Source organism: Felis catus, chromosome A2, assembly GCF_018350175.1.
Source record: "Felis catus isolate Fca126 chromosome A2, F.catus_Fca126_mat1.0, whole genome shotgun sequence".
NCBI classification, from domain to species: Eukaryota; Metazoa; Chordata; class Mammalia; order Carnivora; family Felidae; genus Felis; species Felis catus.
In genome coordinates this window covers 155399663-155411640 of record NC_058369.1, presented here as the reverse complement: position 1 = coordinate 155411640, position 11978 = coordinate 155399663, and the positions used below count along the sequence as shown (strand labels likewise).

The 11978-nt window shown below is 44.1% G+C and overlaps 1 protein-coding gene and 1 long non-coding RNA gene across 2 annotated transcripts; one reads left to right on the top strand and one right to left on the bottom strand.

Moving 5' to 3' along the window:
• Positions 1-437: 437 nt before the first annotated feature.
• MRPS33 (mitochondrial ribosomal protein S33) lies at positions 438-11237 on the top strand. The gene is made up of 3 exons (XM_003983111.5): positions 438-557; positions 6349-6590; positions 10462-11237. The coding sequence occupies exons 2-3, from the start codon at positions 6376-6378 to the stop codon at positions 10565-10567; spliced, it is 321 nt and encodes a 106-aa protein (XP_003983160.1). The 5' UTR covers positions 438-557; positions 6349-6375; the 3' UTR covers positions 10568-11237.
• Positions 4514-6456, bottom strand: LOC123384055. The gene is made up of 2 exons (XR_006594650.1): positions 6320-6456; positions 4514-5074 (listed from the first exon to the last, which is right to left on the bottom strand). It is a non-coding gene; the product is annotated as an uncharacterized LOC123384055 (long non-coding RNA).
• Positions 11238-11978: the final 741 nt, after the last annotated feature.

Here is an 11978-nt window from a genome sequence, read left to right as displayed (position 1 = left end):
AGGTGTTACTAATCCACTATTAGAAAATGAGTAGGTAAGTGCAAGGAGAGGGAAATGGCATCGCCGATGGGCCAGAAAACCCTTCAGCCCCTAGTCAAGCAATGCCCTTGGAGCACATCAAGGTCTAGGCTGGATGAAAAAAAAGAGGAACGGAAAAAGGAAAGTGCATTTTATCCTCCACCGCGCGGCACGCGCACGACCATTACTTTAGAGGTTTGGAGGGTTTGTAGCTCTTGTCCAACAAAATACGGTTAGCGAACCCTGCAAGACTTTTCAGCAAAGCCAATCTTCCTCCCTAAACCACCACCTCCAGTCCACACACCCGAGGCACTGCCCTCACTGCGCAGGTGCCAAGTAGGACCTCTGAAGCCTCCAAGAGAGAGCGCTAGTAGTTCCGGGTTTCACTAGGGCTCCCCTCTAGCCGCAAGCTTCTGTTTCTCCACTGCTCTCCGTTGTAGAGTGGCGTCCGAGCTTAGAGCCCGGCCGGGGGCGGGCCTTCCGGGAGAAGGGCGGGCCTTCCGGGAGAGGGGCCCGCGGGAGAGGAAGGTCGCGCGTAGGTAAGGCTGTCCGGGAGCTTTGGGGGGTTCCGTAAGTGTGCGATTCCGGCGATCGTGGGAGAGGTTCTGCGAGGGTTTCCAGCCTTGTAGAGTTGCCAAGAATAAGACAACTCGATTTCATTATCAACCAGCTCGGTGGTTTCACACCGTCCAACAGACAAGTTGGCCTTTTCCTGCGTAAATGGGGGAATTTACCAAACGAAGGACTCTAGCGTAGTTGCCTCTCTGACACAGTTACTGTCTTTCTGATTAGGTAGTGTGCAAGGGTCGGTTTGTCAGCTCATCCGGCGGTATTCTGTACCGTCACTTTGTGTGGGGATGCAGATTAATTTTGTTGCCAGTTGAAAGAAAAATACTTGCGGGACGCCTGGCTGGCTCATTCCGAAGAGCATGCGACTCTTGACCTTGGGCGTCTTGAGTTCCAGCCCCACCTTGGGTATGGAAATTATTAAAAAAAAAAAAAAAAAAACAACAACTGGGGAATACTCTAAGGATACAAGCGTCCGCTGACTTGACACCTGCTTCCATCACAAGCAGGCGTGATCCAGTCATTTGCAGGGGGTTGGTGGCGTTTTTGTTGAACTGAATAAAGCGGACTGACGTTCAGAGCGTTCGTGTCCCTACGACCCAGTGACAGTCTGTACCAGGTTTTAAAAATAATAAAGCATCGTATTTAGTTTTGTGAAACACGTGTGAAGAACGTGTGTGGGTTCCCTGAGACCTGATGATTATTAGGGCCACCACTGTGCCACGAGTATGCGTGTCAACCTCGAAACACATGAGGTAGTAACTTAAGTGGTAGATGAGAAAACGGAGGCAAAGGATTCCTACTACTGCAGACACGAAACGGCCATCAAAGCTCAGAGGCAAGATTCCAAATGGCTTTTCTACTGCAAAGCTGGTGCTCTCCAGTAACCAGTGGTTTTGAGAAAATGATGAAAACTCTCCCCAGCAGAATTTACACACACACATTCAACATACACTTTTAAAGTTCGACGGGATTCACCCCGCTAAGGGATACCCAGGTTAAGAACTCCTGTACTTCATCTGCCCTTTTCAAAGAAAAAAAAAAAAAAAAGCAAACCTAATCCCAAGCCAGTTACTGACCTTAATTTATTTTTTTATAAAAATTTTTTAGTGTTTATTTATATTTGAGAGAGACCGTACGCAGGGGAGGGGCAGAGAGAGGAGACTGAATCTGAAGCAGGCTCCAGGCTCTGTTAATAGCACAGAGCCTGATGTGGGGCTCGAACCCACTTAGCCCTGAGATCACGACCTGAGCTGAAGTGGGACGCTTAACCTACTGAGCCACCTAGGGTGCCCCCAAAACCTGAACTTTTAAATGCATCAAACCTATCAAAAAGATAAATGAAACTTGCCCCTTTATGCTAGAGTAAAAATATAGGAATTTTCTTGTGTGGGCTTAACATGTCTTGCTCCAGTACATTTGAACATATATAGGTATATATATTTTTTTCCTTAGCATTTTCCACTCCAGTTAATTTTTCTTCATGGTACTATTTACTTTAGATTTCATTTAAGGAAAAATGATGTTTTTAAGTTTTTAAGTGACTATTTTATACTTGCTGGAATGGCTTCATGCAAATAAAAATCTTGACCTGTAAGTTATTTGCCTTTTCCTTTATTATCTTTAAAATAATATTTTTATTTGTAACATAAAATTGAAAGATTCTGTAAGGAGGCATACTAGGATCCTAAAAAAATCCTAAGTAAGGCTTTCCAGTTAAAAAAAGAAAAAGAAAATTTAAAGCCAGTAAAAAGTGACAATTTACCAGTCCTAGAACCAGTATTTATGGACAACAGAACTGTGTAGCTGTTTTAGCCTATGTTAAAAAAAAAGAACAGCATACCAGGTCACCTGGGTGGCTCAGTCAGTTAAGCCTCTTGACTATTTTGGCTCAGGTCATGATCTCATGGTTCAGGAGTTCGAACCCCACATTGGGTTCTGTGCTGACAATATGGAGCCTACTTGGGATTCTCTCTCCCTCTCTCTGCTTCTCACCCGCCCCCCAGCTCACTCGCTTTCACGGTCAAAGTAAATAAATAAACTTTTTTGAGAGAGAGAGGGCACAAGTGAGTGAGGAGCAGATAGAATCCCATGAGGGGCAAAGAGAGGGGGGTTGAGGAGGGAGAAGCGGGGCTCACCCAAAGCAAGGCTTGTGTTGTTTTGTTTTTACCCAGAGTGGGTCTCGAGCTCACCCATTGTGGAACTCTAACCCGTGAACCATGAGATCATGACCTGAGCCGAAGTCTGATGCTTAAGGACTGAGCCACCAGGCGCCCATAAATAAATAAAGTTAAAACAGAGCGTACCAAGCTCCTATGCCATTCTTCATCAGAGACATATGTCTGCTCTGTGGAAGGAGACTACAGAGCAGTAATTGATAATTGTTATAATCATTTTCCGTTTTCTTCTTTTTAGCAAATGGATCTTTATTTCTAGTAAGGGATTCAGGTTTGAAGAGGCTTATTCCCTTTCTCCATCATAAAAGTTTTAGGACTTGGATTTTGTGGTATAGCTGTGTCCCAATGGATTCTAATGAGACTTCTTTGCCATTTATGTCTCCCAGTAATTTCCTACATTACAAAGTGGGCCTGGAGATAACTTAGCATCCTATGATGGCTTCAGTGATCACTCTCCTTAGGGGTCCCTTCCTCCTTGCTGCCTTTCAAGTTACTGAGCTGCTGGTCCCCTCCCCTGCATTTCTCTGGCTGTCAGTTTTTGTAAGTGAGGATGTCATTCCAGGGAGATAGCGGTTTAACTGCATGAAGTATGTAGCTCTTTTTTTAAGGTATCTCCTTTTTTGCATGGTTAAATGAGGACAAGGAATAGGAGCACCTGGCTGGCTCAGTCAGACCATGTGACTCTTGGTCTTGGCGTCATGAGCATGAGTCCCACATCAGGTGTAAAGATTACCTAAAAATAAAATCTTAAAAAATAAATAGGGGCACCTGGGTGGCTCAGTTGGTTAAGCATCCAACTTCGGCTCAGGTCATGATCTCACGGTTCGTGAATTCCAGCCCCACATGGGGCTCTGCACTGACAGCGAGAAGCCTGCTTAGGATATTCTCTCTCTCTCTCCCTCTCTCTCCCTCCCTCTCTCTCTCTCTCTCTCTCTCTCTCTCTCCCCCCCCCCCCTCCCTCTCCCTCTCCCTCTCCCTCTCCCTCTCCCTCTCCCTCTCCCTCTCCCTCTCCCTCTCCCTCTCCCTCTCCCTCTCCCTCCCCTCTCCCCACTCCCCTCTCCCCTCTCCCCTCTCCCCTCTCCCTCTCTCCCTCTCTCCCTCTCTGCCTCTCTCCCCTTCTCTCTCTCTCTGCCCCTCCCCTGTTCACACACAGTGTTTCAAAGATAAGCATTAAATAAGGACAAAGAATAAATAATTGTGTCTGATTAGATCATACGAGCGCCAAACTTAAAAACACATTTAGATTTTTTTTTCTTTTTTTAAGTAACTATTTACTGTCACAGTCTTAGTTATTTCTCACAGTAGCCCCGCAAGCTTTGTTTTCCAAAAAGGAAACTCAGATTTAGAAAATAAGTAACTGTTAAAATAACCCAGCTAATAAATGGTAGATCCAGGATGCAAACCTAGGCCTCAGGACTCCATGCTGCATCTTCATTTAAAAATAAAGCGATGGGGGGGGGGGGGGGGGCGCGCCTGGACAGCTGTCGGTTACATACCAGACTCTTGATTTAGGCTCAGGTCATGATCGCGTGGTTGGTGAGATTGAGCTCCACATAGGGCTGTTTGCTGACAGTGTGGAGCTTGCTTGGGATTCTCTGTTTCCGTCTCTGCCCCTCCCCTGCTCACCCTGTCTCCAAAATAAACATTAAAAAAAGAAAAAAAGCAATGGAATTCGGAACATTATCTGTCTGAAAACATTGTAACAAAACAATAGTTCCCTGGCCATCAAATAATTGGTTGTGGAAATACTGTGCACTTGCAGAAGAAATTTATTCTAATGCCATAATAGCAGTTAAGCAAAACAAAGCAAAGGTGATTAAGAAACCGTTTGTTTTAGTTTTTTTTTTAAATCTGATGTTCAGAAAAAGATAACTTTAAAGAGGAAAGGTAAAGCATGCAAAGAAACTTTGTAGCCTCTGAAGACCACTATGGAGTCTGCAAGGCCGTTAGAGGTTTACAGCACTGATTTATTACGATTTCGTATTTATACATTGAACTGTTAATGCCTTTTTTTCTCACTGATGAAAATATAACTTTACCCCTAACAAGCCAACCCAACCCAACCCACTCCCATTCACACAACTCTAAGAGTTGAGAGAGAAGTGACAGGAAATGGAAAAAGCAAGGTTTGCATGGGATCCCCAGGTTGGAGGGGCAGAGAAGAGACCCTAGATCCAATGGTTCTCCCATTGCTGGCCTTCAGATGGCACTATTGGCCCAGGTTTGCTTGGTTGGTGTTAAACGATTGGTAACTGGTTTGAGATCCACATTCTGCAATTGTTCTGAGGTCAGCCTCTGCTCTTTCAATGGGTCTTGAAATGGACAAGAAAAATTCCTTAATTTAAACTGGTTTTGGGGTTTTTTTTCTTTTCTTGCAAGTTATTTTGAAATTTACTGGGCACTATTCTTGTTTAGAGGGTGTTGTGTTTGTTTGTTTTTTTAAGATTTTACTTTATATTTTGAGTAAACTCCACATGCTTCATTGACTGAGCCAGCCAGGCCCTCTAGGAAATATTTCTGTTTTCTATATTTTTTCCCAATTGGTTTTTCAAGATAGGTTTATGCCTTTTTTCTGTTTGGATATCAACTCCTTTTCACCCCCACCAGACTGTCCCCCAGGACAGTTTCTTAGCAAAGATTCTCCTCTCTCTCTCCAAATTTCACAGTAACTAGCACCGTCAGCCACCAGGAAGCTCTGCATCTGGCCTGGGATGGGATGGGACGGCTATTCTACCAGCAATGTTCTTGATTCTTAGGTATCGCCTATTAATTTTTGATATATATTAGCTGAAATTTCTTCATATTACGGATAGCATCCTTCTACCTCTTTCAACATTTGATGTACTGTTTTCAGTTAATAAGAAGTTAGCTGGTGTGCACTGAGGCAGAGTATATAAGACGGAAGATAAAACAGATAACCTTATAACCCGTAAGTCCTTCCTTTCAGGAATAAAATGAATCTTAAGAGCCGTTGGGTTTATTTCTATAAGACTACTGTCTCTGTTTTGTTTTTTTCCCCGAATGGCTCTCAGTCTCTAGGCAGAATTCAATCCAGCAACCTAGAGGCTAAATGACCTCATAACTCATTAGCAGTTCTCAGAGCCATCTGGAGCCCTTGAGGAGAACAGTGTTCAAAGGGCTGATAATAAAGACAACAGGATAATTATTTCTCTGCCATGATTAAACCTTTAGATGGCAAGCAGTCAGCATTTTTATTCTGCAGATTGCTGAGGTGGGTGTTTTCTGAAGGTATAATAACAATGCTGTGGTAGGATAACTCATTTGCCTGTCCTCATCTAGCCTACAAACAGGTAAGCTGTCAGTAAATAACAAAACAGTTCACTGTAAAAAGTTCACTAGAGCAAGGTAATAGAATGGAAATCCCAAATGTAAAAATTAGAAATGTAAATAAAGCATGCAAAGGAAACAACCATTCGGACTGTGGACATTTCCCAACTCCAAGGCATGTCCTGTCGGCCACATGACATGCACGTGTGGCCTGCTGGTTTCATTTTCTAAAGTGCTCACTGGTTAATCTTAGAATTTCATACACTAACCTGTTGATGTTTCTTCTCATTTTCTGTAGGGACCCGTGCTCCTTGCTGCTCAGGAAATGTCTTCACTTTCAGAATATGCCTTGCGCATGAGTCGTCTCAGTGCCCGGCTCTTCGGTGAAGTTGCCAGGCCCACTGATTCCAAATCCATGAAAGTGGTGAAGCTCTTCAGTGAGCAACCGTTAGCCAAGAGGAAGGAGACCTACGACTGGTATCCAAATCACAACACTTACTTCGCACTCATGGGGACGCTACGTTTTCTTGGCCTCTATAGGTAATGGCAAAAAATCACAAAGAGTAACTTGTAAGAGATTATTCTAGGAGATCAGAAAAGGAAAAAGTTAGTTTTTTTTATCCTAATAGTTTTTTGGCTCTTATAAAAGTGCTCAGGTTGTTCAAAAGGCACAGTTTTGGGGGGAAAGGATTTTAAAATACTCAACAATGGTCACACCAGAAAAAAAAAAAAAAAGGAAACCTGCACTTAGTGGAAGACGTATTTTAATTATGTCTAAACCTGGATAAACTGACTGGATATTGAGCTACAGAAATGTTTAATTATTAATTTAAGAGCACTTTAAAGGGATGCAGAGGAAAACTGATGCAAATTCTGCAGAAGAACCGCCCCCCCCCCCCCCCCCCCCCCCCCCCCCCCCGTCCCCGCCCCCGCAGGACGCCAGAGCTGCAGGTTCTGACTGGTCAGATGAAGATGAAGAGAGGCCCTGCCTGCAGCCGATCCCCTTCCTAGCCTGCAGCCGATCCCCTTCCTAGCGGGTTCATGGGAGCCTTCTTTCTTTCCTAGTGACAGTTTTTTTGCAGTTCTTATTTCCTTCTACCTTCTTCTGGCATTTAAAAAAATTTTTTTAGTGTTTATTTTTGAGAGAGGGAGAGAGCACGCATGAGTGGGGGAAGGGCAGGGAGAGGGAGACAGGATCCAAAGCGGGCTTCTTTGGACCACGGAGCCCGATGCAGGGCTCGAACCCACAAACTGCAAGATCATGACCTGAGCTGATGTCAGATGCTTAAGTGACAGAGCCACCCAGGTGCCCCCTTTTCTAATGTTTATTTATTTTTGGCATTTTTAGTTTGTACCCTTTTTTATATATTAATTTGATCTAAAAAAAAAGTTGTAGTTCACCTTTAAGAGTAATGTGTGGATTGCACAGGCTCTTAATACCATGTGTTCCATATTTGTGTATGTATAGGTACTTGGGACTATGTATTGCTCTAGAAAAGAGATCAAATGCCTATGTGATCATTTTCTTTAAAAGAGAGCCTTAATTACCATGCTAATACATGCTCATTATAAAAGAATTCAAACAGTGTGTAATTGTGTAAAGTTAAAATCTACCTTTTTTTCATGCTTATTTATTTATTTTGAGAGACACGGAGCAGGGGAGGGGCAGAGAGAGTGGGGAGAGAGAGGGGGGGAAGAGAGAGAGGGAGGGAGGGAGGGAGGGAGGGAGGGAGAGAGAGAGAGAGAGAGAGAGAGAGAGTATGAATCCCAAGCAGGCTCTGTGCTGTTAGCACGGAGCCCTACTCGGAGCTTGATCTCATGAATCGTGAGATCATGACCTAAGCTGAAATCAAGAGTCAGATGCTTAACTAAGTCACCCAGGCCCCCCCCCCGACCTTTTTTTTAATGTAAAATAAATCTACTTTTTGGAGTGCCTGGCTGGCTCAGTCAGAGCATGTGATTCTTGATCTTGGGGGTCATAAGTTTGAGCCCCATGTTGGGTGTAGAGATTACCTAAAAGTAAAATCTTTTAAAAATAAATAAATCTACTCTTTAAGAAAATTTAATATGTTTTAATTGCACATGTCTTAGGGCAGCAGTACAAAAGTTAATTTGGGACTATTTAATACAATAAAATTAATAATTCATTCCAGGTAACTAAAAATTGGTACACTCATCTATACAACAGAAATATTTTTAAGTATCTTCCATGTATAGACACTAAGATGGGCACTAGAGGAACAGCAGTGAACAAAACAGAATAGATTTTCTTAGTTAATATATTAAGAGAGATTATAATCCATGACACATTCTGAATTTCTGGAATTGCTCTGGGGCTTTCTCCCTTGCTATTAGTCTGGGCTCAGAAAATAAAAATTGTATTGTGACCCAAAATAAAATATCACTGGAAGGCAGATCTCCTGAGTAGAAAATTACAACCCATAACAAAGTCATATTCAGCTATTTTAATTTACCTGTTTGGTGCCACTGTACATTTGTTTGAAAAATAAAACCTTGACTATCTTTGGGGATAGGGGAAAAATACTTAGTGGTTAGTTATCCGTGGAAAAGCACAATTCTTTTCATGTATTTGGTCACTGGTTATGGTAAATGGTGCCTCTAATGGAAGACCTCCTGTGGCATCGGGCAGGATGAAACTAGACGATCTTCAATAAAGAAAATATTGCTCAAAGGCCTACAAACGAGGGAGGGACGCACAGGTTCTCATAAACACTGACTCATGCAGTGACACAGGTGCTTGGGCTGTATCATCACAGAGACAAAGACCCCTGCCTTTGGAGCCTTCCTTCCGGCTGAGGGTTGGCGGGAGTGGAGCAGGGAGGGAAGAAGAGGAGAACAGATGTAGCGGATATGCTACACGGCTGAGTGTGCCGTGGGGGAAAAAATAGTAAAGCCGCCTGAGCAGGATCAAGAATGCTGACAGGGCACGTGGTGGGTGGGGAAAGGATGGGTCACAGCATTAGACAGGACAGTCAAGGTCAGCCTCTTTGAGAAGATGAGGTCTAAGCAGAGACTTAAAGGTAGTGAGTAAGTCAAGTGGGACCTAGGAAAGAACTTTCCAGGCAGAGCAAAGGCCCTGAGGTTGGCGTGTACCTGGTATGTTCCAGGGGTAGCACGGGCTATGGAGAGAGCGGTAGGGCCACAGGCAGATCATGAAGGGTTCTGAGGGCCATGACAAGGTCTTGGCTTTTACTCTGGGTGGAATGGGGAACCGTTCATAGGCCTGTGAACAGAGGAATGGAGTTTTAAGAAAACTTTTGAGTTTTAGAGTTTTGAAGAATTACTCTGGCTGCTCTATTGAGAATAGATTATTTGAGGGCAATCATAGTGAATTCCAAATAGCTCAGTTGTGTCCATCCTGTTCATGGAATGAAACTGTGTACCCTAGAAAACCCAGTCTATTTTAAAACCACCCTAAGGAGTGAAAAATTGGGCCCAGCAACCCCTCCCCCCATATTTAATTCATATGCCATTATTATCCACTCTTTACAGATGTGGTACAGAGAGGGAAAAGTCACTTATCCAAAGGCATACAGCTACTAAATGTTAGATGAAGCCGTGATTTAAACCCAGGTTGAAATGGATTCCAGGGGCACCTGGGTGACTCAGTCAGTTGATTGTCCAACTCTTGATTTTGGCTCATGTCATGATCCCACAGTTCGTGGGATCGAGCTGCGTGGGATTCTCTCTCTCCTCTCTCTCAACCCCTTTCCAACTTAGGCGCACAAGCTCACGCATGCTCTCTCTCTCAATAAATAAACTTTATAAAGAAAAGAAATGGGTTCTAGAACTTACATATTAAAAGGTATTTGATCTTAGAATGCAGACATTTTTCTAGAGTATAGGCCGTCTTACACCCCATCCACATGTCCAAACAGCCCTGGCTTCTTGATCTCTAAATCTGTCTGTTGACTTGGCTTCCTTCTGCCTGAGCCTTTCCCTAGCAGCCTTTTCGTGTGAATCATCCACGGCCATGAAGGCAGCTTCCTCCAGACCTCTTCTCCTTGTAGGACGTACTGGTTCCTGCGGCTCTCAGGGTCTCTGTGTAGCTATTGAAGCTCATACCCACTTTCTGCTTCCCTCTGTTCAGTCTTAGTGTTACAGGGAAATTCGGGGTAATTATTAGCACTGTATCATAGTTGCATAGGTTTATATGGGCTGGCCTGGGAATTTAACTGTCGCTCATGGGGACACTGTGACTCAGAAGTGAACTTCTGGAACACAACTCATGTATACACTGGGGACTCCCTGTCCTTTCTGTTCACCAGGCTGAGCACGTGCCCTGTAGAAGTCAAGGACCGATAACCACAACAGCCTAAGGGAAGAGTGCTACATTGGTGTGCTTTTCCACTCGGGTACAAATACTGGCTCTTTTTCTTTCTCCACTCAGAGATGAGCATCAGGACTTCAAGGAGGAGCAGATGCGTCTAAAGAAGCTTCGTGGCAAAGGGAAACCAAGGAAAGGAGAAGGGAAAAGAGCAGCAAAAAAGAAATAGTCTTGGTCCATCAGGAGAAAAAACTTCTTTCTCAGCAACTGGCAGCAGAAGAAGGTGTATTCATCTTTCCACATCTTGGAGGAGTGGGAGCTTCCTAAACTGAAGATTATTTGGAGGAACACAATCATTTCTGTGTTGAAGTCCAATCCAGTTGAATTGTGACTGGTTTCTGGGACATGTTATAATTCTGCAAAGCTGTTTTGGCCTTGATTTTTTACTCAGATGTTTACCTCTTTCTCTAAAGAAATGATTGAAGAAGGACTCATTTGGGGTGGAAATGGGATGTTGAGAGCACGGGGACAAACTCATTCGATGAGCATCCTTGAGTGTCCTCAGTATCCTTTCTTGCTTCCCCCACTGCACCAGCCCTAAACTCCTCCACCCCTCTGACCGCTCAGCCACCGTCTCCACCACCAAGCTCATCAACTTTAGGTACCTCTCCACCTATTCCTTGGAGACTATCTAATAAGATAGATTTGTGGGACACGGCTGTACCTGCTGAGAGAGTACTGAGTACCTGCTGTATACAATGTACTGGGGCCCTGGTAATACCATGGTTAGCAATAGAAAACTGTCCCTACCTTGTGGAACTTTCAGGCTTGTGGGGAAGACTAAATATTGTATCATTACACAAATGAAATTGTATTAAACGCTACAAAGGAAAAATCCAGACTTCCGCGACAGTGTGGATCAATGGATGGCTCAATCCAGAGACAGCAAGAGGCCCAAACTTCAGGTAGTTTCAAGAAGGCCTCTCTAGGCACTCCTGGGTGGCTCAGTTGATCAAGCATCTAACTCCTGATTTCGGCTCGGGTCATGGTTCATGAGTTTGAGCCCCACATCGGGCTCCATGCTGACAGTACAGAGCCTGCTTGAGATTCTCTCTCTCTGCCCCTCCCGCCATCTGTCTCTCAAAATAAATAAATAAACTTAAAACAAACAAAAAAAAGGCCTCCTTAAAGAGGCCTTGATCTCGGGGGTCATGAGTTCAAGCCCCACGTGTGGTGTAGAGTTTACTTAAAATTAAAAATTTTAAAAAAATGGGGGCATGCCTGGGTGGCTTGGTTGAATGTCCGACTCTTGATTTTGGCTTAGGTCATGATTCCAGGGTCATGGGATCAAGCCCCATGTTGGGCTCTGTGCTGACCATGGAGCCTTCTTAAGATTCTCTCTCTCCCTTTTTCTCTCTGCCCCTCCCTGTATGCTATGCCTCACTCTAAAATTAAAAAATTTTATGGGGCGCCTGGGTGGCTCGGTTGAGCATCCGACTTTGGCTCAGGTCATGATCTCACGGTTTGTGGTTCAAGCCCTGTGGTTCAAGCTCTATGCTGACAGCTCAGGGCCTGGAGCCTGCTTCAGATTCTGTGTCTCCCTCTCTCTCTGCCCCTCCCCCACTCATGCTCTGTCTCTC

Bases quoted from the DNA above. Each gene is read 5' to 3' on its own strand.
- MRPS33 (XM_003983111.5), top strand. From the start codon at position 6,376: ATGTCTTCACTTTCAGAATATGCCTTGCGCATGAGTCGTCTCAGTGCC. The intron at 6,591-10,461 runs GTAATGGCAAAA...TTCTCCACTCAG, and splicing joins CGTTTTCTTGGCCTCTATAG to AGATGAGCATCAGGACTTCA.